Source organism: Lonchura striata, chromosome 15 (genome assembly GCF_050655825.1).
Source record: "Lonchura striata isolate lonStrDom1 chromosome 15, ASM5065582v1, whole genome shotgun sequence".
Taxonomy (NCBI): Eukaryota; Metazoa; Chordata; class Aves; order Passeriformes; family Estrildidae; genus Lonchura; species Lonchura striata.
The window spans coordinates 15,970,368-15,990,532 of NC_140717.1; the positions used below are offsets into that span (position 1 = coordinate 15,970,368).

The 20,165-nt window shown below is 51.6% G+C and overlaps 1 protein-coding gene across 4 annotated transcripts in view; it reads right to left on the minus strand.

Annotated features, from left to right (window-relative positions):
• Window positions 1-7,706: 7,706 nt before the first annotated feature.
• The window catches only part of TMEM132D (transmembrane protein 132D), a 176,261-nt gene continuing 163,802 nt past the window's right edge, over window positions 7,707-20,165 (minus strand). For 2 of the 4 annotated variants that reach the window (XM_085593389.1, XM_077787271.2), the window contains 4 exons: window positions 17,378-17,583; window positions 15,947-16,220; window positions 14,374-14,565; window positions 7,707-11,195 (listed from right to left, as the gene is read on the minus strand). In XM_085593389.1, the coding sequence (XP_085449515.1) occupies window positions 10,035-11,195; window positions 14,374-14,565; window positions 15,947-16,220; window positions 17,378-17,583 (1,833 nt within the window). In that variant the 3' untranslated portion in view covers window positions 7,707-10,034. The remainder of the gene's footprint in view (window positions 11,196-14,373; window positions 14,566-15,946; window positions 16,221-17,377; window positions 17,584-20,165) is intronic. The other 2 variants (XR_013340940.2, XM_077787272.2) reach the window with 2 other exon arrangements.

Sequence of the window (20,165 nt, forward strand, 5' to 3'; positions counted from 1 at the left end):
GCCCAGGGTGGGACAAGGGAATGATCACAGCCCTGCAATCCTGCTGAGATCCTGGGGCTGCCCAGGGTGGGACAAGGGAATGATCACAGCCCTGCATCCCTGCTGAGATCCTGGGGCTGCCCAGGGTGGGACAAGGGAATGATCACAGCCCTGCATCCCTGCTGAGATCCTGGGGCTGCCCAGGGTGGGACAAGGGAATGATCACAGCCCTGCAATCCTGCTGAGATCCTGGGGCTGCCCAGGGTGGGACAAGGGAATGATCACAGCCCTGCAATCCTGCTGAGATCCTGGGGCTGCCCAGGGTGGGACACGGGCTGGCACTGCCACTCACCCCTTGGAAATGCCTGTCCTGAGAAATGTCCCCTAGGAATGTCCCTGTGACACGGGGACACCCAGCAGAGCACAGGGACCCAGGCACTGCCAGGCTCTCAGGGGCAGTGCCTCCTGGCCTTGCCAGCCCCTGGGGACTCACTGTCCCCTGGCTCTGTGTAAAACACCTCTGTGCTCCTCTCTGTGCAGAGAGAACATTCACACAGGTGTAAAACACCTCTGTGCTCCTGTCTGTGCAGGGAATACACTCACTCGGGTGTAAAACACCTCTGTGCTCCTGTCTGTGCAGGGAGAACACTCACTCGGGTGTAAAACACCTCTGTGCTCCTCTCTGTGCAGAGAGAACACTCACACAGGTGTAGAACACCTCTGTACACCTCTCTGTGCAGGGAGAACACTCACACAGGTGTAGAACACCTCTGTGCTCCTCTCTGTGCAGGGAGAACACTCACACAGGTGTAGAACACCTCTGTGCTCCTCTCTGTGCAGGGAATACACTCACTCGGGTGTAAAACACCTCTGTACACCTCTCTGTGCAGGGAATACACTCACTCGGGTGTAAAACACCTCTGTACACCTCTCTGTGCAGGGAGAACACTCACACAGGTGTAGAACACCTCTGTACACCTCTCTGTGCAGAGAGAACACTCACACAGGTGTAGAACACCTCTGTGCTCCTCTCTGTGCCAGGAGCCCTGGCTGTGCCAGCAGGAGCCAGGGCACAGCAGCTGCCCCAGCTGTGCCAGCCAGGCACAGTGGCAGCACAAATCCAGGTGGGGAACCAGCAGCAAAACCTTCAGAGCTCTTACCTTGCCTGTGAACACCCCGTGCGCCTCTGCTCTAATTTTGTCTGATTCTCAGGGGGAAAACAAATGCTTGGCTCTCACCCACCCCCTGCTCCAAGGCATCCTCCCCTCCTTGGAGACACGTCCTGCACCCATCCTGCTCTCCATCCAGCCTCTCCCAGCCCAGCTGCAATTCCCTGACAGCTTGACTTCAAATTCCTTCTCTGCCCAGCTCATGCTAAGAACCTTAATATTCCTGCGGATTCAGAAAGGGGATTTCCAACAAGCATTAGGAAAATTAAACTTCTCAAGAGCTGCCTCAATCTGACAAGCCATCTCTGGCTCTTTAAAGTGAAAATATTAAAATGGGGGCTGGGGAAGCTGTAGTAAGCAAAGGATGAGTTAGAGGCAGAAACGAGGCCAGGCAATGCTGGATATACCTAAGGCACCCATAGATGTATTTACAGCCACAGAGACACACGAGTGTGACTTGTTTAGGGCCTCCTGCTGCCTTGGAACAGAAAATCACCATCTCCCACCCCTGCCTCCACCCAAAGCCACAGCAGCTGATAACCCTAATGAGTGTGAGAGGCATCTGCCTTGGGGATCTGGGCTCTGCATCCCACCAGAGCCCCCTTGGGCAGCAGGCTGGAGCTCCTGGCTAATGCAGCATCTCAGGGGATGGGAGGCAGGGAGGGCACAGGCCAGGCCTCCCCAGGCTGCCTGGGGACACTGGGCTCAGCAGAGCTCTGCTGGAGGTGGCACCAGTGCCCCCAGCTCGGGCTGCTGCCAGGGCTGGGCTGGTGCAGCTCCCAGATCCCAGGGATTTGTGTGTGTCCTGCTGTTCCCTTCCCATCAGGACAGGCTACAAAACACCCCCGAGTCCCAGCCTGGCCATCCCTGTCCCCTTTTGCTCCTTCCTCTCTTTCCCTGTGGCATCCCTTCCGAGCTGCCAGCCCCACCCCAGGGCAGAGGCTGTTTATAGCCCAGGTCGCTGCAGGGGAGGGTGACAATCCCAACCAGGCTTCCAAGATGTGCGGGTGTGACTCCGAGGGAGGAGATGATGTTATTTAGGAGCATCAGAGTGGCAAAATTTAGCTGTTTGCAGATTCCTCAGTAGTGTGGCCTGAGTCTTGCTCTAAAACCTGGAAATTTCCCCTGGTTTGAGGCCTGGTTTAAGTGATGATGCTCAGCTTGTCTGTCTGCCTGTCTGTCCTTGCTCTTCTTTGCAGCAATCTTCCCCAGCAGGCTCACAAATCACATTACACTTGGGTTAAAGAGCACCCCTGCAATTAAAGCCCCTCCTCACAGGTGCTGCAGGAGTGGGGGACTCCAGCTCTGCAGAAGATGAGGGGACAAAACAATTGGAAGAGATGATTAAAATCCTATGGTTCTTCAGGGGCTGGGGTGATTGTGCAAGGACTGTGCAGTGCAAAGAAAAAAAATCCTTCTGAGCTTGCACTTGCAGCCTGCCAAAAACGCCTCTCCAGCTGCATGAATTGGTCCTGCAAAAGACAATTACTGAGCACTGGATGAAAGTCAAGGCTGTGGAGAGCTTGGTACAGAGCAAGACCTGATCAATATCCAGGATTTTCCACTATTGCAGAACACTTTGCAGGCTGATAGCACTTATTTAAGGGAGAAACACAAGAGGGACTGATTTGACCTTGGTGTCCTGGCGGGCAGCACAGGAGGGATGCCAAGTGCTAAGAGCAAAGCTATTGATCAGGCTGGAGAGAGGGACTGATGCAAGCAAGCTGCAAGGAGTTACTCAAGGCCAAGAGGAGCACAGTGATTTAGGAGTTTGGCCTGATGATAAGAGGATGGAAAATGTGTGTCCACGGTCATCAGACAAAGAATTTTCTGAAGAAACAGGCAGGCATGAGATACAGCTGTACAGCTGGGTGAGCTCTTCATGGACACAGGTGATGCTGGGCTGGCCCCAGGCAGAGTGTGCTGACCTGGGCAGTGCTCAGGGAGAGTGCAAGGACAGCTCCCTTCCTTCTGTCCTTGCTTCTGCTCAGCTCTGCCCATCTGCACTTACTGAGCCCAGGAAAACACTGCCAATGGGGCTCAGCCATCTCTGCAGTCTGGTATTGCCAGGGCTGAGTGGTGAATGAAGCTCCTTGGTTTGCTTTTTATGTCATTAGTGCATTAACCGACTGTAGGAAGCTCTAATTTAATTACCAGGAACACAGGCCTGAACATGAGCAAGCACAGTCCTGTTACACTGCAGAGCTGCAGCCTTCTGCTGCTGGGGACATCGGTCTGGGCTCTGCCAGGTGCCACAGAGAGCTGGTGGCACCCAGGCAGGGCAGCCAGCACGGGCAGGGCTGGGGGAACTCGGACAGAGAGCTGGCACCAGGCAGGATGGACAGGGGGAATTCAGGCACAGAGAGCTGGCACCAGGCAGGATGGACAGGGGGAATTCAGGCACAGAGAGCTGGCACCAGGCAGGATGGACTGGGGGAATTCAGGCACAGAGAGCTGGCACCAGGCAGGATGGACAGGACTGGGGGAATTCAGGCACAGAGAGCTGGCACCAGGCAGGATGGACAGGACTGGGGGAACTCAGGCACAGAGAGCTGGCACCAGGCAGGATGGAGCAGGACTGGGGGAATTCAGGCACAGAGAGCTGGCACCAGGCAGGATGGACTGGGGGAATTCAGGCACAGAGAGCTGGCACCAGGCAGGATGGACAGGACTGGGGGAATTCAGGCACAGAGAGCTGGCACCAGGCAGGATGGACAGGGCTGGGGGAATTCAGGCACAGAGAGCTGGCACCAGGCAGGATGGACTGGGGGAATTCAGGCACAGAGAGCTGGCACCAGGCAGGATGGACTGGGGGAATTCAGGCACAGAGAGCTGGCACCAGGCAGGATGGACAGGGGGAATTCAGGCACAGAGAGCTGGCACCAGGCAGGATGGACAGGGCTGGGGGAATTCAGGCACAGAGAGCTGGCACCAGGCAGGATGGAGCAGGACTGGGGGAATTCAGGCACAGAGAGCTGGCACCAGGCAGGATGGAGCAGGGCTGGGGGAATTCAGGCACAGAGAGCTGGCACCAGGCAGGATGGAGCAGGACTGGGGGAATTCAGGCACAGAGAGCTGGCACCAGGCAGGATGGACAGGACTGGGGGAATTCAGGCACAGAGAGCTGGCACCAGGCAGGATGGACAGGACTGGGGGAATTCAGGCACAGAGAGCTGGCACCAGGCAGGATGGACTGGGGGAATTCAGGCACAGAGAGCTGGCACCAGGCAGGATGGACAGGACTGGGGGAACTCCGACAGAGAGCTTCACCAGCAGAGCTGCAGCAGGGTCTGTGGCTGCAGAAGGGGGCAGGAGCCCTCATGTGCACCCAGAGCAGTCCAGCAGGGAGCCACGAGCTCGGGGCTGTGCAAACCAGCGTGGCAGGAGCACTGTGTCCCTGCAGTGTCCTGCAGTGTCCCTGCAGGCTCCCCGGGCTGCTCAGGGGAGATGTGGCACAACTCGTGGTGTGCAATCCAGCAGCCACCTTCGCTGTGGTGGGGATTTCCTAATGAGCACTGGCAGTACACACAGGCACAGCAGCACTGCTGCTTCTCCAGCCATTAATATTACATTCGTGGGCTGCTTAATTTGCTGTTCATCACGGGGCTGGAGCAGGGAGCCTGCATAATGAAGGGTTTGTTGACAGAGGTCTTCATGTCACATCAGCAAGAAGGCAGAAAATGATCCTGTTTCAGGCACACTTGCTGGACTCGAGTAACCTTGGCCCTTCTGGTGCTCCTGAGCACGAGCAGGGCCCAGGTGCTCTGCTCTTGTCAGGCCATTAGTGCTGCCAGTTTGGAACTCCACCGGTTTAAGCTGCCAAGCAGCACATCCCTGATTTCAGGGAAGGAGCGTTATTTCTGCATGAGCAAGGTGATGGGTGCTGGCAGCCAAACTCTGCTCAGAAAGGTGCTTAAGCAGATGGCTGGGAAAGGGCAGAGGCAGGGCACACCTGGGAGCTTTCAAACAGAACTGAACTGGAAGCAGAAGGCAAATCCTGTCTCGTGTGCACTTTGCAGTGCTGCCCTCCCTTGCTCTAGGGCCCTCCTGCCCTCGGGGACGGCTGAAGCTGCAGCCAGACAGGGCAGCAGGGATGGTGGTGCTGCGTGGGAGCTGGGGCTGGCACTGGCACCTGTCCTGCAGGACACTCCTGTCCCACCCTGGCAGCTGGGGAGGGTACCAGCCCCTCTGAGCTCTGAGTTTTGGTGGCACTGCACTGCTGGCAGGAGATGTGTGGCCACAGCCCTCCAGGGATGGGCTCTGGCACCACAATGAGCATGTAGAAATATGTGACAGAGTTCCCGGGCTTTCAGGACTGAATAAATTCATCTCTGGCAGTTTTTTTTAAATGCTTGAGGCATTTTCTAAACGCTCCATTTGGCAGTGAGAGCTGCTTCCCCGAGCTCATTCCTCAGTGATGCTTGCTGGCCTCTGATCAATAGCAGCAGCCCAGGCTGCTCTCTCAGGGACACAGGAGAGGCTCTCCAGGCTGTGCCACTCCGGTTCTCCAGCTCCCACTCAGGAACTTCCCCAGCAGAACGGCCCTGGCCACAGGGACTGGGGGCTGGCAGTGCGGAGGAGCTGAGCACACACAGCTGAACTAAAGCGGCTCCAGGGTGCTCACTCCATTTACATCCCATTCATTACAGAAACGAGCTGTGAAAGTAGTTTCTACAGCGACTTGGTGCAGGCTGCACATAGATTTAATACCTATTCTGGTTTTTAAAGTCAACGCCAGAGAACACTGCATTTACCTGCATTGCTCAGACTTTGCATTCACTGGTGTTTAATGCAGCTGGGTCTAAACCACCATATATTTAAGACTGCTGAAGGGGAAGCTTTTAAAATAAAATAAGAGAGTAAAGAACCAGCTTACCTGATTTATAGGACCATTGAGTTTCTACTCCTGATTGTATTCATGCATAAAGTCTCTAAAAAGAACCAAACTGTATCAGATAAATTTTCTTTTTTAGACATGCCTCAATCAGTCTACTCACAGGAAGAGAGACTCGGACATGAAAATAAGAGGCAACTGCAAAGAAGACAACAATAAAGCAATTAATAACTCTCACAGGAGAGTGCTTGCTGTCAGCAGGGCTCTTTATCAGGTTGAAGAGATTGCAAGTGGGAGCCACAGCTGCAGAGCATTATGTGTGTGCAGCACACAAACACCACCACTGCTTTAATGATGAGCACTAGGATCACGTTTGCCAGCTGGGATCTCAGCTGATTGCCTGGAACACGAAATTCCTCCCTGGGATGCTCCAAGGTGCAGAGGGTTTTGCTTAGCAGTGCGGGCCCTGCGCAGCACCAAAAGGGAATGTACTCAACACCCCCTCCCAGAGATACACACAGGCAAAAATCCCTGCAGGAAGTTGATTATTCTGCTATTAGCAGAATAATTAGGGTGTGAGCTGCTCCTGCACTGCGCTGTCACTGCTGCAGCTGCTCCTGCACAACACTGTCACTGCTGCAGCTGTGCTGCACTCTGCTGTCACCGCTGCAGCTGTGCTGCACTCTGCTGTCACCGCTGCAGCTGCTCCTGCAATGCACTGTCACCGCTGCAGCTGCTCCTGCAATGCACTGTCACCGCTGCAGCTGCTCCTGCACTGCGCTGTCACCACTGCAGCTGCTCCTGCACTCTGCTGTCACTGCTGCAGCTGTGCTGCACTCTGCTGTCACCGCTGCAGCTGCTCCTGCACTGCACTGTCACTGCTGCAGCTGTGCTGCACTCTGCTGTCACCGCTGCAGCTGCTCCTGCAATGCACTGTCACCACTGCAGCTGCTCCTGCACTCTGCTGTCACCGCTGCAGCTGCTCCTGCAATGCACTGTCACCACTGCAGCTGCTCCTGCACTCTGCTGTCACTGCTGCAGCTGCTCCTGCACTCTGCTGTCACCGCTGCAGCTGTGCTGCACTCTGCTGTCACCGCTGCAGCTGCTCCTGCACTCTGCTGTCACCGCTGCAGCTGTGCTGCACTCTGCTGTCACCGCTGCAGCTGCTCCTGCACTGCGCTGTCACTGCTGCAGCTGTGCTGCACTCTGCTGTCACTGCTGCAGCTGCTCCTGCACTGCGCTGTCACCGCTGCAGCTGCTCCTGCACTCTGCTGTCACTGCTGCACCCCGTCCTGCACTGGTCATCCAAGCCTCGAGCAGAGGAGCTGCAAGAAAGCAAAGAGCATCTGATCCTCACAGTATTGGGCACATTTGCTCTGCTTGCTCAGCTGCTCCCTCAAACTGCCTCGAAGGGGGCATGGCCAAACGTGGATCCTCCCAGAAGCCAAACCCAGAAACTCACGTATGGGCTTTCAGGCTAGAAATAAAGAGGAGGATTTATTTGCAAATAGTTTCAGCTCTTGCAGGGGTGACTTGGTGCATGTAGCACAACGTAGTTGGTGCTGCATGCTGTCCCCCAGCACTGCGGTGTTCAGTGCTGTGAGTAGATTGTTTCTCCTGGATCCATCAGAGGACTCCTGCCTGTCCTGCTGCCAGGCTCTCTCAGGGTAAACGTTCTGACAGCCAAAGGAAAGAGGCGTTCCGAGTAGGAAAAAAAAGATGAAGCCACTAAAATGCAAATTTTATTCACAGTTGGCATGTTTATAAATATATATATTACATTCTTACAATCTACAGTACATTCTAAATATAGAGGGATTCAATCTAAGTGTTTGTGGGAGGGCGGGTGTGTATTAAACTAAGCAACCTAGATTCAAGGATGGAAGACTTAACAAAAAAGGGGGCCAGGACTTACTCCAGAAAATAAAGGGGAACTTGAAATATTTTTATATATCAAATCCATTACCTGGATTTTAGTTAGTGCTTTGGCACTTTGCCACTGGCCTTTGGAGGCTGCTGCTGGACCTCACGAGACATGTCCTGGTGTGAGGCTGGAGGGCACGTCGGGTTGGAGGGCAATCACTGAAATCCTACTGTATGTACATCCTCAGCAGAAGGAAACAGAAGATAATCATCACCCCTGGGAGAAACAAATGTTATCTGCTGAGCTGAGCTGTGCAGGGCTCAGTGCTGCACTGCAGCTCTGCCCTGTGCCCTCCCAGTGCCCTGGAAATGCGCTGGGCTGAGCAGGGGCACAGGGACTGAGCACCCCCAGCTGCCCCAGGGAGGGCAGGAGCAAGAGGCAGCTGCTGGGGGGAGCCCAGCACCAGGGGCTGGGAGCCAGGGACAGTGACCAGCTCAGCACCAGGGGCTGGGAGCCAGGGACAGTGACCAGCCCAGCACCAGGGGCTGGGAGCCAGGGACAGTGACCAGCTCAGCACCAGGGGCTGGGAGCCAGGGACAGTGACCAGCCCAGCACGGGGGGCTGGGAGCCAGGGACAGTGACCAGCCCAGCACGGGGGGCTGGGAGCCAGGGACAGTGACCAGCTCAGCACGGGGGGCACGGAGCCAGGGACAGTGACCAGCCCAGCACCAGGGGCTGGGAGCCAGGGACAGTGACCAGCTCAGCACCAGGGGCTGGGAGCCAGGGACAGTGACCAGCTCAGCACCAGGGGCTGGGAGCCAGGGACAGTGACCAGCTCAGCACCAGGGGCTGGGAGCCAGGGACAGTGACCAGCCCAGCACCAGGGGCTGGGAGCCAGGGACAGTGACCAGCTCAGCACCAGGGGCTGGGAGCCAGGGACAGTGACCAGCTCAGCACCAGGGGCTGGGAGCCAGGGACAGTGACCAGCCCAGCACGGGGGGCTCGGAGCCAGGGACAGTGACCAGCCCCAAGGAGGGACAGCCGGGCACCTGCAGGGCTCCGCTCGGCAGGGCAGCCCTGGAGGAGGGAGGGAGGGAAGGGAGAGGGAGAGAGGAAAAGGGAAAGGGAGAGGGAGAGGAAAGGGAAAAGGAAAAGGGAAAAGGGAAAGGGAAAAGGGAAAGGGAGAGGGACAGGGACAGGGAAAGGGAAAAGGGAAAAGGAAAACGGAAAGGGGAAAGGGAAAAGGGAAAGGGAAAGGACCACAGCTTCCAATGCTGACTGATCTGGGAAGTGCCCTCAGGATACCAGATGGGGAGCTCCAGGGAAAGAGCTGGGAATACAAATCCAGAACAGGACAATCAAACAAAGCGGGCTTTTAAAAATAGCTCATTCTCTCAAACTTTCCAAAAGATCTTCCTTAGTATGAGTGATAGTCTAAGTACAGATCATATCTTCTCCTATTTTACAAATTAAGAAATACCGAAAATTGGCTGGCAACGTTTATTACCTTGGCATCTACTTAAAAAGAGAGTTTCAGTTTGAACTGTGTCTGTGTATCCATTGTCAGTGCTTGGGAGGCAAACATGCTGGTTTGTAAACAGCCCAGTTACACCTTTATCCCCTCCAGACTCTTTGGAAACTCCTGACTCAGCTCTGGGAGCTGCTTCATTCTCACTGTTGGTTTTTGTCAGCTTTAAATTAATGTTCCTGGATGGATATTCTCTGCACGTGGCCTGAACGACATGCTCTTCTCATGGATCTATTTATTCTGAGACCAATCTTTTGCTTTTAACCAAAGCTTGCAATATTGAACAGTAGAGCTGTGTGAGCTTTGTAATATCCAAACTGCACTGGAGTTTGTTATATTTATTGATTTTCTGGGAAAGCACAGAGAATGAGACCATATTATTTTTCTAAGTTTTTTTCATGTTATCGTGTATCAAAAAACCACACACATCTCTCACTTCCATCTCTGAGCACAGAGAGGACTTGAATTTTAAGAGCTGTCCAGGATCTCTGCTCTCCCAGCTGCTTTTGGGTGGCTTCTTGGGGCTCCATTGAGTTATTATCCACCAGCTGATTCTTGTTAGAATACAACACGTCGCCCCACTACCCAAAATTAAAGGCAGAAGGTGAGTGAAAAACAAACAAACGAACAAACCAAACCAAAAAAGTCTTTTGTGTCCCATTACGCATTTTCGTGTAACCTCTCCATGTAGTTTTTAAGCTCTTTGCACTCCCCCAGGTCCATGTCCTGGCAGACCCATTTAATGTCATCCTCATTACTCATCAGGATGGAGTTGACAGCTGGACCCCCATCGTCGGAGGAGATGGTTGTGAAGGTGGTGAATTTAACCCGTTTCCTCTTAGAGGTAGGAGAAGTGGTTGGTTCACTTTTCTGTTCTTTCCCTTCGCTGAACTCAGGAGACCTGAAGGACTGTCCATTGATATTTTTGGTGGCAGTTGTGTTGAGGAGGTATTTGCTCTCCTCATAGTCCGCTCCTCTGTCAATGGCTGTGATCCGTTCATCTTGCTGCGAGAAGTTGATGTGATTCTCCAGGAGCTCTGTCCTGTTGCTCAGCCCAACCCAGTCATGCGAGTGGCTCATGCCCTCCTGCTCTTCAAAGGGAGCTTGCTTGTTCCTGTACTTCAACGCGAAAGCGACGCAGTTGATGAGGAAGACGAGGATGGCGAGGCAGAAGACGCCCAGCAGGGCGTACATGCCGATCTCCAGGTCGCTGAGGCCGCGGGGGGACTGCGCCGGGTCGCCGTCCTCGGCCTCCGCGCTGTCCCTGGGCAGCTCCACCTGCGCGGGGAAGCTCGTCAGGTCCAGGGGCAGGTTCTGGCTGGCATCGTCCAGGAGGCTCTCCCTGTCCTCCTTCCTGCTCAGCACAGACCGGTGCGTGGTGGTGCCCCTGCCCTGCTCGTGGCCCACGGAGGAGCTGTAGTACTGCCCGTCCCCTGTCTCCTGCCAGCCGCCGCTGGGGCGCCGGGCGCCGCCGTGGTTTTCCAGGAGCACGCCGGCACCCCTGCGCTTGCTGTCGCTGGCGTTGGGGCTGGCATCGCCCTGCCCGAACTTGACTTTAATGCTGCCGCTCCCAACGGCCAGGATGCTCTTCCTTTTGGACTTCTGGCACGATTCACTGATCACCATCTCCACCTTCACCAGGGTGCCCTGGCCCTCGGTCTCAGCAGCAATCACGGGCCACTTGAATTTGGGGTCATGCTGGATGGACACCACCTTCTCATCCAGAGAGGTGGCTGACAAGGAGAAGTCTTTGGAGTCATAAATATCCAGGGGCATGACAGATCCGTCACTGAACTGGATCCAGCAGCTGATGGCTGCTTCCTGTAATACAGAAAACAAACACAGACCCACTCAGAGTGATCCTTGAGGGAAACGTGCTCTGCTCTGGTCTGTTCCCTCCTCCTCATGACATCCACGCACCATTAGTGATCAGGAAAGAAATAAATAGGGAGAGCAGTGAAATTAATATCTTGCCAAGACGTGAAGAGAAATACCAGTCTGAAACACTCGTTGATAATAAGATTGGTTTCCACAAAGGTGCTTAAAGGAGCCGTATCCCCTGGGCTCTGCAGAATCTCCTTCAGCACCATAATAAATTGCATGTCAGGAAGCATTACCAGTGACTGAGATCATTTACTGTTGTGTATTTACATTAAAAACCCCAACATTATTTCTAAACTGCTTAAAATACAAAGTCTCCTCTTATTACACAAAGCACATGTTAAAAGATAGCTAATACAGCAAACAGGTCCACACATGAGTCCACACCTTCACTCCTTGATTTCTGTCTCTCAAATGAAATTAGCAGATTGCATAAGCAGAGGAAAGCAATCAGTTGCTTCTTTAGAAAACAGCCAGGGTAATTTTTACGCTTGTTAGCAATTAAAAGCAAGACAATAATAAAGTTTAATCTCATGTCACAGCAATGTGGATTGTGTACTTCAGTGTGCATGGAGGCTTTCACTGAATGCAAATGAATCCGACCTGGGTACCAAGAACATGCCTAATGCTGCAGCTTTCCTGGGATCCTTGACTTTTGGCTTCTAACTTGAAACATTTTGAAATATTTTTAAATTTCAGAAAACACGTGCCCAACCATTTCTGAAAATCAGGTCCTCTCTAAGGTCTCTCAAATGGCTATTGAAAATTGTTGTGCCAGATGAAAAAAAAACCTTTGTATTCATACATTGATAATTTACAGATAAAATTCAGGTTGCTCTCCTGGAATCTCATTCTTGCTTCTGATGGTATGAGTTGCCCAGGTTGGGATATTTGCACTGGAGAATCCCCACCAGACAGACCTGGCTCCATCAGTGGATTCTCTACTGTCTGAAATGAGTTTTCTATGGTCAGAGTTGGGATCACCTTGCTGTGAGAGTCTGCCAGACAGACAGACACCCAGCCAACAAATTAACTTCTGAAAACCATGGATATAAAAGTCCCGTTTCTTTAAATCAGCAGTTTTTCATACAGACAGTATTTACATTCTAACTCCACGTATGTGCAGAGAATAAACACATATGATCATCCTTTAAATTGCTGATAGCACAAAGTCATTCACCTGTTCAGAGCATGGAGAATAAGCTTCCAGTCTTTTGGGGCTGTATGGTGCATAATCTACTGGCCTGATTCCGAAATCCTCAGAGCCACAAAGCTCCCCCTGCTTCAATGGGAGATTTGCTTCTGTCTCTATTTCAGGCCAGAGCCCTAAGACTTTGCTGACACTGTCATAAATCCCAGCTTTGTGTTTATTAATCTTTGGCTGTTTCTTGAAGGCTGCATAGAATTTATGTCATCAACTCTCATCCTCCCACTGTGCTGCTTAAACCTGCATAATCATTTAATAATTTTGCATTGCTTTGCTTACAGGACTGTGCTCTGGAAATCATGTCCTGAGCCATGGAGGGACTCAGCTGCCTTTCAGAGCAGAGCCAGCCCTGCCAGACTGGGGCACACCAGAGATTTCCCCTCTGCTTTTGTGTGGATCCCTGACTGCAGCCTGCATGCAGAGAGGGACCTGTCCTATTGTAAATCAGGAGAACCTGGTGGGCAGAAATGCTGATGTCTGACTCCAGCTCAGAAGGCTGAATGATTTCTGTATTATAACTATATTATAATACATTAATATACTATTTAAAGGAGATACTAAAACTACAAACCTACTTCTCTAACTCCCATATCTGACTCACTCCCAGCTTGTGCCCCTCTCTGAGAGCCCAGCCCCAGGTGGGTTGGATTGGCCACCAGGCTCAAACAATCCTCACCAGAATCCAACCAAGCATCACCCCAGGGAAACAATTCTCCACACACATATTCCACATGGGAAAACAAGGAGCAGAAATAGAAATTGTTTTCTCTTTCTTCTCTCTGTGCTCCTCTATGAAGAATCTTGAAAGACAAAAGAATGCACCTGCCACACTGTCCGACTCCCTTTCTGGCACTGACATGCCCGGGCTGGGCACGCAGTGGGGCTGGCTGGCCCCCAGCCCTGCTCCTGGGCTGGTCTCGGGGCACTGTGTTCAGCCCCCGTGCCCTGGATGAGCTCACTGGCCTCCCTCCACCTGCCTGGCATCGATTCCTTTGCTCCTGGAACACTACAGGAGAGCCTGATTTTATCAGCCTATAGAGACAGCAGCTCTGCATTATTTCTCATCCTGCATCCCAAGGATAAGACCCCACGATGAATTAAAGCACCTCAGCAGCTGGCCAAACTTCAAATGTGTGTGCCATTTACCTTTAAAGCTCAGAACATGCTTAAGTGTTAAGAGCCCAGTGTATCCTTGATGAAAAGTCCCAGACTGATGGATTTGATTTGGAAAAAAAGTTTAAATTTCAAATGTGTATGGAAGCACAAGGACAAATGCCAAGCAGGGACTGATGAGAACATGGCAAAGTCCAAAAGCCCTTGGTAACTCTTGGTTCCCTAATAAAGGAACTAAGAGTAATAAGGGAAAAAAAATGGTTTATGAAATCATGAATCAGGAAATGAGTCAGTGCTGCTGATTCATATTCTAGTAATGAATCAGAACGAAAGGGATGCTCCCTGATTCTCAAAGTGCTCACAGGAAGTGACTAAAGGAAGAGGGTTTGGCACAACACGAGGCACTTTCTCATGTAGAGGTGGAATTAAAGGGATGATTTGATACCTGTGGTGGGAAGTTGAACATGGCAGGATAGCCTGGCATCCAGTGGCTGCTGGATGGGACAAAGGCACTGCTCTGGGGGCTGCAGCATCACACCTGCTTTGGGGACTGGAGCTCCATACCTGCTTTGGGGTCTGGAGCTCCACACCTGCTTTGGGGTCTGGAGCTCCATACCTGCTTTGGGGACGGGAGCTCCATACCTGCTTTGGGGACTGGAGCTCCACACCTGCTTTGGGGACTGGAGGTCCATACCTGCTTTGGGGACGGGAGCTCCATACCTGCTTTGGGGATTGGAGCTCCATACCTGCTTTGGGGACTGGAGCTCCATACCTGCTTTGGGGACGGGAACTCCATACCTGCTTTGGGGACTGGAGCAGCTCCTGTGCCACTGCAGTAGCAAAGATGGCCCTGTTGCTTGCCGGGCTGAGCTGCAGGGAGAGGGACAGTCCTGTCACCAGCTGCACTCCCAGGTCAGTTATTGTCACCTTCTCATCCAGGACTGTCACTGTCTTCTCAGCCAAGATGGCATCTGAAAGGGGGGACAGGATCTGGAAAGAAAATCTGAAGTTACCAACAGCCATTGTGTACAGCAGCACGTGAAATGACTGCACAGAATTCATGGAACACAGGTAAGGGGTGCTTATGGTAATGGGGTTTCTCACAGCAGACACTGCTAAAATACGATTGAAAAGGGCTACTCACATTTTGTAACTCTTCTGCAACAACAGGGGCTTTACAACACCTTTTACCTGTGCAGCTGTAATCAGCTGTGCCACGCCCCTCTGAATGTGCCAACACCTGCTTCAGATGTGGAAACTGTCTGTGAATGTCATAACCACGTCTGCCTCACACGTAGTGACTAGTTGTAAATGTAATCTTCGTGTGAAATTTAAGTATTTGATTAATCCTCATGTTTTGAGGTAGCATAAATATAATGTGGTCTGTAGATTTATATAAAATCCACTGAATAAATGGTATTTATTTCTGTCCCGTGGAAAGGAAGGGTAATGTATTGCTACAATAACCTCTCATGGTACTGAATGCAAAATTGACAGAGAGAATTTGTTTTGGTTAAGAAAATACACACAGAGGTCAGTGCAGTGATACATGACATCCACCATGCTCATTAGCAAGAGAGTTGAATTTAATGATCCATACAGGGTACAGAGCATTTCTGAAGCAGCTTATAAGAGGTAGTCTTTAAATACAACTCGATCTCAGCTTTTTACCCTTGGATTTTTCTTTCCACAGTTTTCTGTGCATTGGTTGGAGCACTGTAAGTTCCAGAGCTTTATAAAGGCATTCAGAAAATCTCTGCACATTTTGCAGAAAATCAAAAATCTCTAATCCCATTTCTCCAGCCTTGACAACCTTGTTACTGACAGGTGTGCTGGTTGTTTTCTGCTTTGACAGTGTGGGATGATAAGCACGTTTGGAGAGAGATTTTTTTCCCTGTTTTAGTGTTTGTTAACACATATTCTACTTCGATATCATTAAAATAATCTCTCTCCCCATCTCCTTCTCCTTTTCTTTTAATTAATATTTAGATTAATATTCCAGTCTCACTTCCATAACCAGCACTGGTTAACTTTCACTTTACCCTTTGCTCTGTCCGTGCAGGCTGGGAGAAGGCTGAGCTGCTCCAGCAGCTGCAAGCCTCGTGATAACCAAATCCTGGCTCCAGGTTCAAAAGCAGCCGGAGACAAAAACAATCAGAAAAAGCCTCCCAATATACAGGTTGGATTAAATGAAATGAAACCGCCATCTACTACACTTTGGGGCAGCAGGTAAGGAGAGAAACCATCCCTGCCACGTCTCCTGGCTCTTGCTCCGTTCAGGAGGGGATGGCTGCGGTTTCTGTGGCCAGCTGCTCACCCCCAGCCAGGGAGGGGGAACGGGGAGGAACAGAACAGGTCAGTGATCTCCTACCTGAATTGTGGTCATCCCCAGCTCCAGCCCCACCAGCACCTGCCCGTCCTGCAGCCGGGCGATCCTGGGCTCCTCCACCTGCATGAAGTCCCTGACCAGGTGGGTGATGTCCAGCTGCCAGTCCGAGCCCAGCAGGTGCCTGAGCTGGGCCCCGGGCAGCGGCGGCTCGGCCACGAACTGCGTCAGCACCCTGACCAGGGCGTGCTGGTACTGCAGGCTGCAGCCCCTGCCCCTGCGCTCCTCCTCCTCCTCCTCATCGCTGTCCCGGGCCGGCCTGCGGACAGCAACAGCGACAGGCTCAGCTGGGCTGCAGAGCTGCAACTCCAGCTGCAACTCCAGCTGCAAGGGAGAGCTGCAACTCCAGCTGCAAAAGAGAGCGGCTACAGAGAGCTGCAACTCCAGCTGCAAGGGAGAGCTGCTGCCTACCCCACTCTGCAGCCTGCTGGTGGGACCCAGCTGCTTCCTTCAGGTTCTCCCACTTTTATCCCATTTCCCGTGTTCGTAACTCAAAACCAGCACTTGAGACCATCAGCTGGCCTCCCAGCTGTGCCACCACATGGTCCTCCCCAAGCATCTTCCATTGTTCTCCATGTCAAGTCCTTGCTTTCAGGACCTTCCCACTTCTTTTCTTTCTGGATCTTCCCATAAACATCTTTGTGTTGCCATGGAAATCTCCTCTGCACCTACACAGACATCCCTGTCTGTACAGTACAATTCTAAATCGCACCTCCACCAACATGTCTTTGCTCTGATGCTACCAGAAACCTGTAATAAATGTCTTCATTTGCAGGTGGGAATACCAACTAGCCACTTTATCAACCTGTTCCTGTTCTCAGTAACACTGACAGCAGATGCAGACAGCTCTGACTGCTTCATCCATCCTGTCCTGTGGGCACTGACAGTGCCTGAAAGCTCTGTCCTGACTCCGGGGCACTGAGCAGAGCCACTGCACCCACAGGGCTGGGAAACAGCTGTGTGCTAATTGTGACCACTGGCAGTGGATCTGTGAGCTGCCAGGACCTGTGGGCAGGCTGGAGACTGACTGTGTGCTAACTGTGACCACTGGCAGTGGATCTGTGAGCTGCCAGGACCTGTGAACAGGCTGGAGACCGAGCAGCCCTGCCAGAGCTGGCTTTGCTGCTGTCTCCTTGCTGCCCCGTGCCCGATCCTGCCTACCTTGGCCACTTGGCTCTTCCCATCCCAGTCATTAGTGCTCCAAAAGGAAATTGATTTCCAATGCAGGTTCATGCAACCTGCAGCTTCCATTAGCCTCAGAAGTCCAGTGCAGGAGCCTATTGAATAAACCCCTGGTGACCTTCACATTTACAGCAGAATTGCATTAAGGCCCAATGAGCATGTTCAGATCCACTGGCCCTGACAGGTCCCTGGCAAGTGCACAGCCCAGAATGAACATCCTCTAATGAAACCTACCTCTTATTAGAGATGATGGGGACTCTCCAGCCCTTGATCTGATTGAGTTCTGTGTCAGAGACCTCTATCTGCAGCGGGAGACGAGGAATCCACACTGTCATTTCTAAAGGGGCACTCAGATGCTGGTAAGTAAAATTAACTACGACATTCACTTTGCCTTTCATTTCCTTCCCGTTGACAAAGACATAGTCACATCTGTCAGAAACCTGAAAACAAAAAGGAGAAGGAAAAAAAAATTAATGAGTCTCTGCACTAATTATAAAGTTCACCACATGCTGGGTAAGTGAGTGGGAGGAAGAGACAGGATCTGGGTTTAAGCTGGCTCCAGGTTCAGAGCACAACTAGGAATGACAAGAAAGGTGCCTGGTGTGCCCTTAATAGCCTGTGTAACTCAGCACCATTTTCAGAGACTGCTTTCTCCTGCTGTAAACAGTTCCAGTGGAATCTAAGATAAGGGAACAGCTTTTTTGGTCCTTAATTCCCACTCCAGCAGGAGGATAGACCTCGGATCACGGCAGGGAGAGAAGGTTCCTCTCCTCTCCCTCTCCTCTCCTCTCCCCAGAGCTCAGGCTCCCCATCCTCACCTGGCAGGAGCAGGTGAGCACCTGCAGCAGGACTGAGAGGGGACAGATCTCTCTGAGCAGCCCAGCACGGGGCAGAGCTCTCCAGGAGCCCTGTCACAGGTACCAGGGAATGAATGGGGTGCTCACAACCAAAATCCTGCCAGGGGAGCCCAGGGCTGTCCCTGGCATGGCTCCAGTGCTGCTGCCAGCCTGGCAGAGGCCTTGCAGAGCCCTGGAGCAGGAGCCAGCCCTGCTGTCCCTTCATTCATCACCTGCAGCTCTGCACATCAATATTGCAGGCAGTTAGTAAATCTCACTCAAGCCATTTAGCAGCTACTGCAAGGATCTAGGTGAGCTGACAGGACCTGTTCATTACAGTTAGTTAAAATATATGAGTAAATGTACACGTCAAATAATTTATTAACTACCACTTTACAGTGCTGATGATCTGAAGGAATGATCTATTAGAACCCTGAACTCTTTTCACAATCCATTACCAGCCAGACCTTCTATTCCATTCCATCAATGTATTTCATATTTCTCACTCTGGAATGTATAGTCTCGTCCTTGTCTGAATTTAATGCCATTTTCTACTTTTCTGTTTAAATGCTGAATGAATTTAAATCGTATTTAAATACCACCAGCTTTTGAAGGATAACTGGCATTCCTAATATTATTATCTTTAAACAACAACAACTCCCTCACAGACAGATCCATGGCAAATGCATTTCCATCCTGGCCTGCCTGAGCCTAGGTGACACACCAAAGAAAGGTTATCGTGGCTCTTGCAGTGTCTCCCTGCCAAGCCGTGCCTGTTTTAAGGTCAAACTCCTGAGCTGCCATCTTTCCCCACCTCATTATCCTGATTAAATTCCATGGGATAACAGTAAAGCCCTCACAGGAAACTGCTTCCCTGCTACAGTAATTCTGTTGGAACCCTTACAAAGCCACAGCTAATAAGTCTTTGAAAATAAAATGCACCTTGAGCAGTTTAGGTCTGTGCCTCTCCAGGGTGGCCAGTTGGGAAGGTAAGCCTCTGGTATTTCCCCATAAAAATGGGTATTTCAGAATCACTCTGTGACTCTGTCCCCATCCGTGTTCCTGTAAATGATCCTTCCCTCTGCGAGTGCTCTCTGTATATAAAACACACCTCACACACAGCCCTGCCACCGTGGCAAGCTCATGGGATCCCTTCTGATTTAGCACTGCACACATTTTCCTTGGTCTAGCAGCGTAAATGGGGATATTTAGTAACGTAAGTTATGATAATGAGCCCTGCCTAAATCACTGCTGTCAGAAGAAGAATGGGGGAGTCTCTGCTAACCATTAAAAATGAATGAGGAGGGAAATAAATAAGCAAAAGCAGCTCATTTGAGCTATAAAAGACTTGAGAACACAAGCTGTGTACCGAGGTACAAAGGGATGAGGCCATTATTAGCCCTGGGGAAACCAGAGCCTGCTCTGTATTTGGGGAGTGCACACCCACAAACACCAACACTGCCCATTTCTCTCGGGGTTCCCAGCTCAGGGTGACCCCAAGAGATCCTAAAGAGTCTTTGCTTCCCTAAGCAGCCAAAGAAGGAGCCTGGAATGCTCCAATTGCCATTGCAAGGTTTTTTATTTCTGCTTTCTTTCTCTGACCTGCTGAGCTCTGTCCAGAAAGGAGACCATGGCCATCTGCCCTGAGCCCTGGGTGGCTCCCACCTTATAGACTCAAAAATACGTGTTATATGTTTGTAATTTATTATCAATTCCCATCACCTGTTAGACTGTGAATCCCTGCCTTGATCCAATAGAAAAGTGTCACCAGCACAGCAAGACATGGAGGGCAAGGAGAAGAAGGAGAAGGTCAGGACACGCCCAACTCCCTCCATTTAGTACCCCCTTGAACCCTTTGTAAAAATCCCAAAATTCTGCTTTTTCACCCTGTGTTAATTCAAATATCACACTACTCAAACCCCTGTGGTTTGTAATTCCTCACTCAGAGTTGGCAGCTTTTTCCACGGGCTAAAATGGAAGCCACAGGTGTTTGTGACTTGGTGCCAAGGTCTCTGAGCCCCTGCAGGGTCTGGGGCAGCCAGAGGATGTGCTGGGTCCCACAAACACCGTTCTGCTGAGGTTTCCCTGTTGCAGCAGGACACAAAACCAGCCTGCACCCACAGCTGCAGTGCCTTTTCTACCCAAACTCGTCCCTCAGCTCCTGAGGGTCCTGTTTGCTGCCAGGC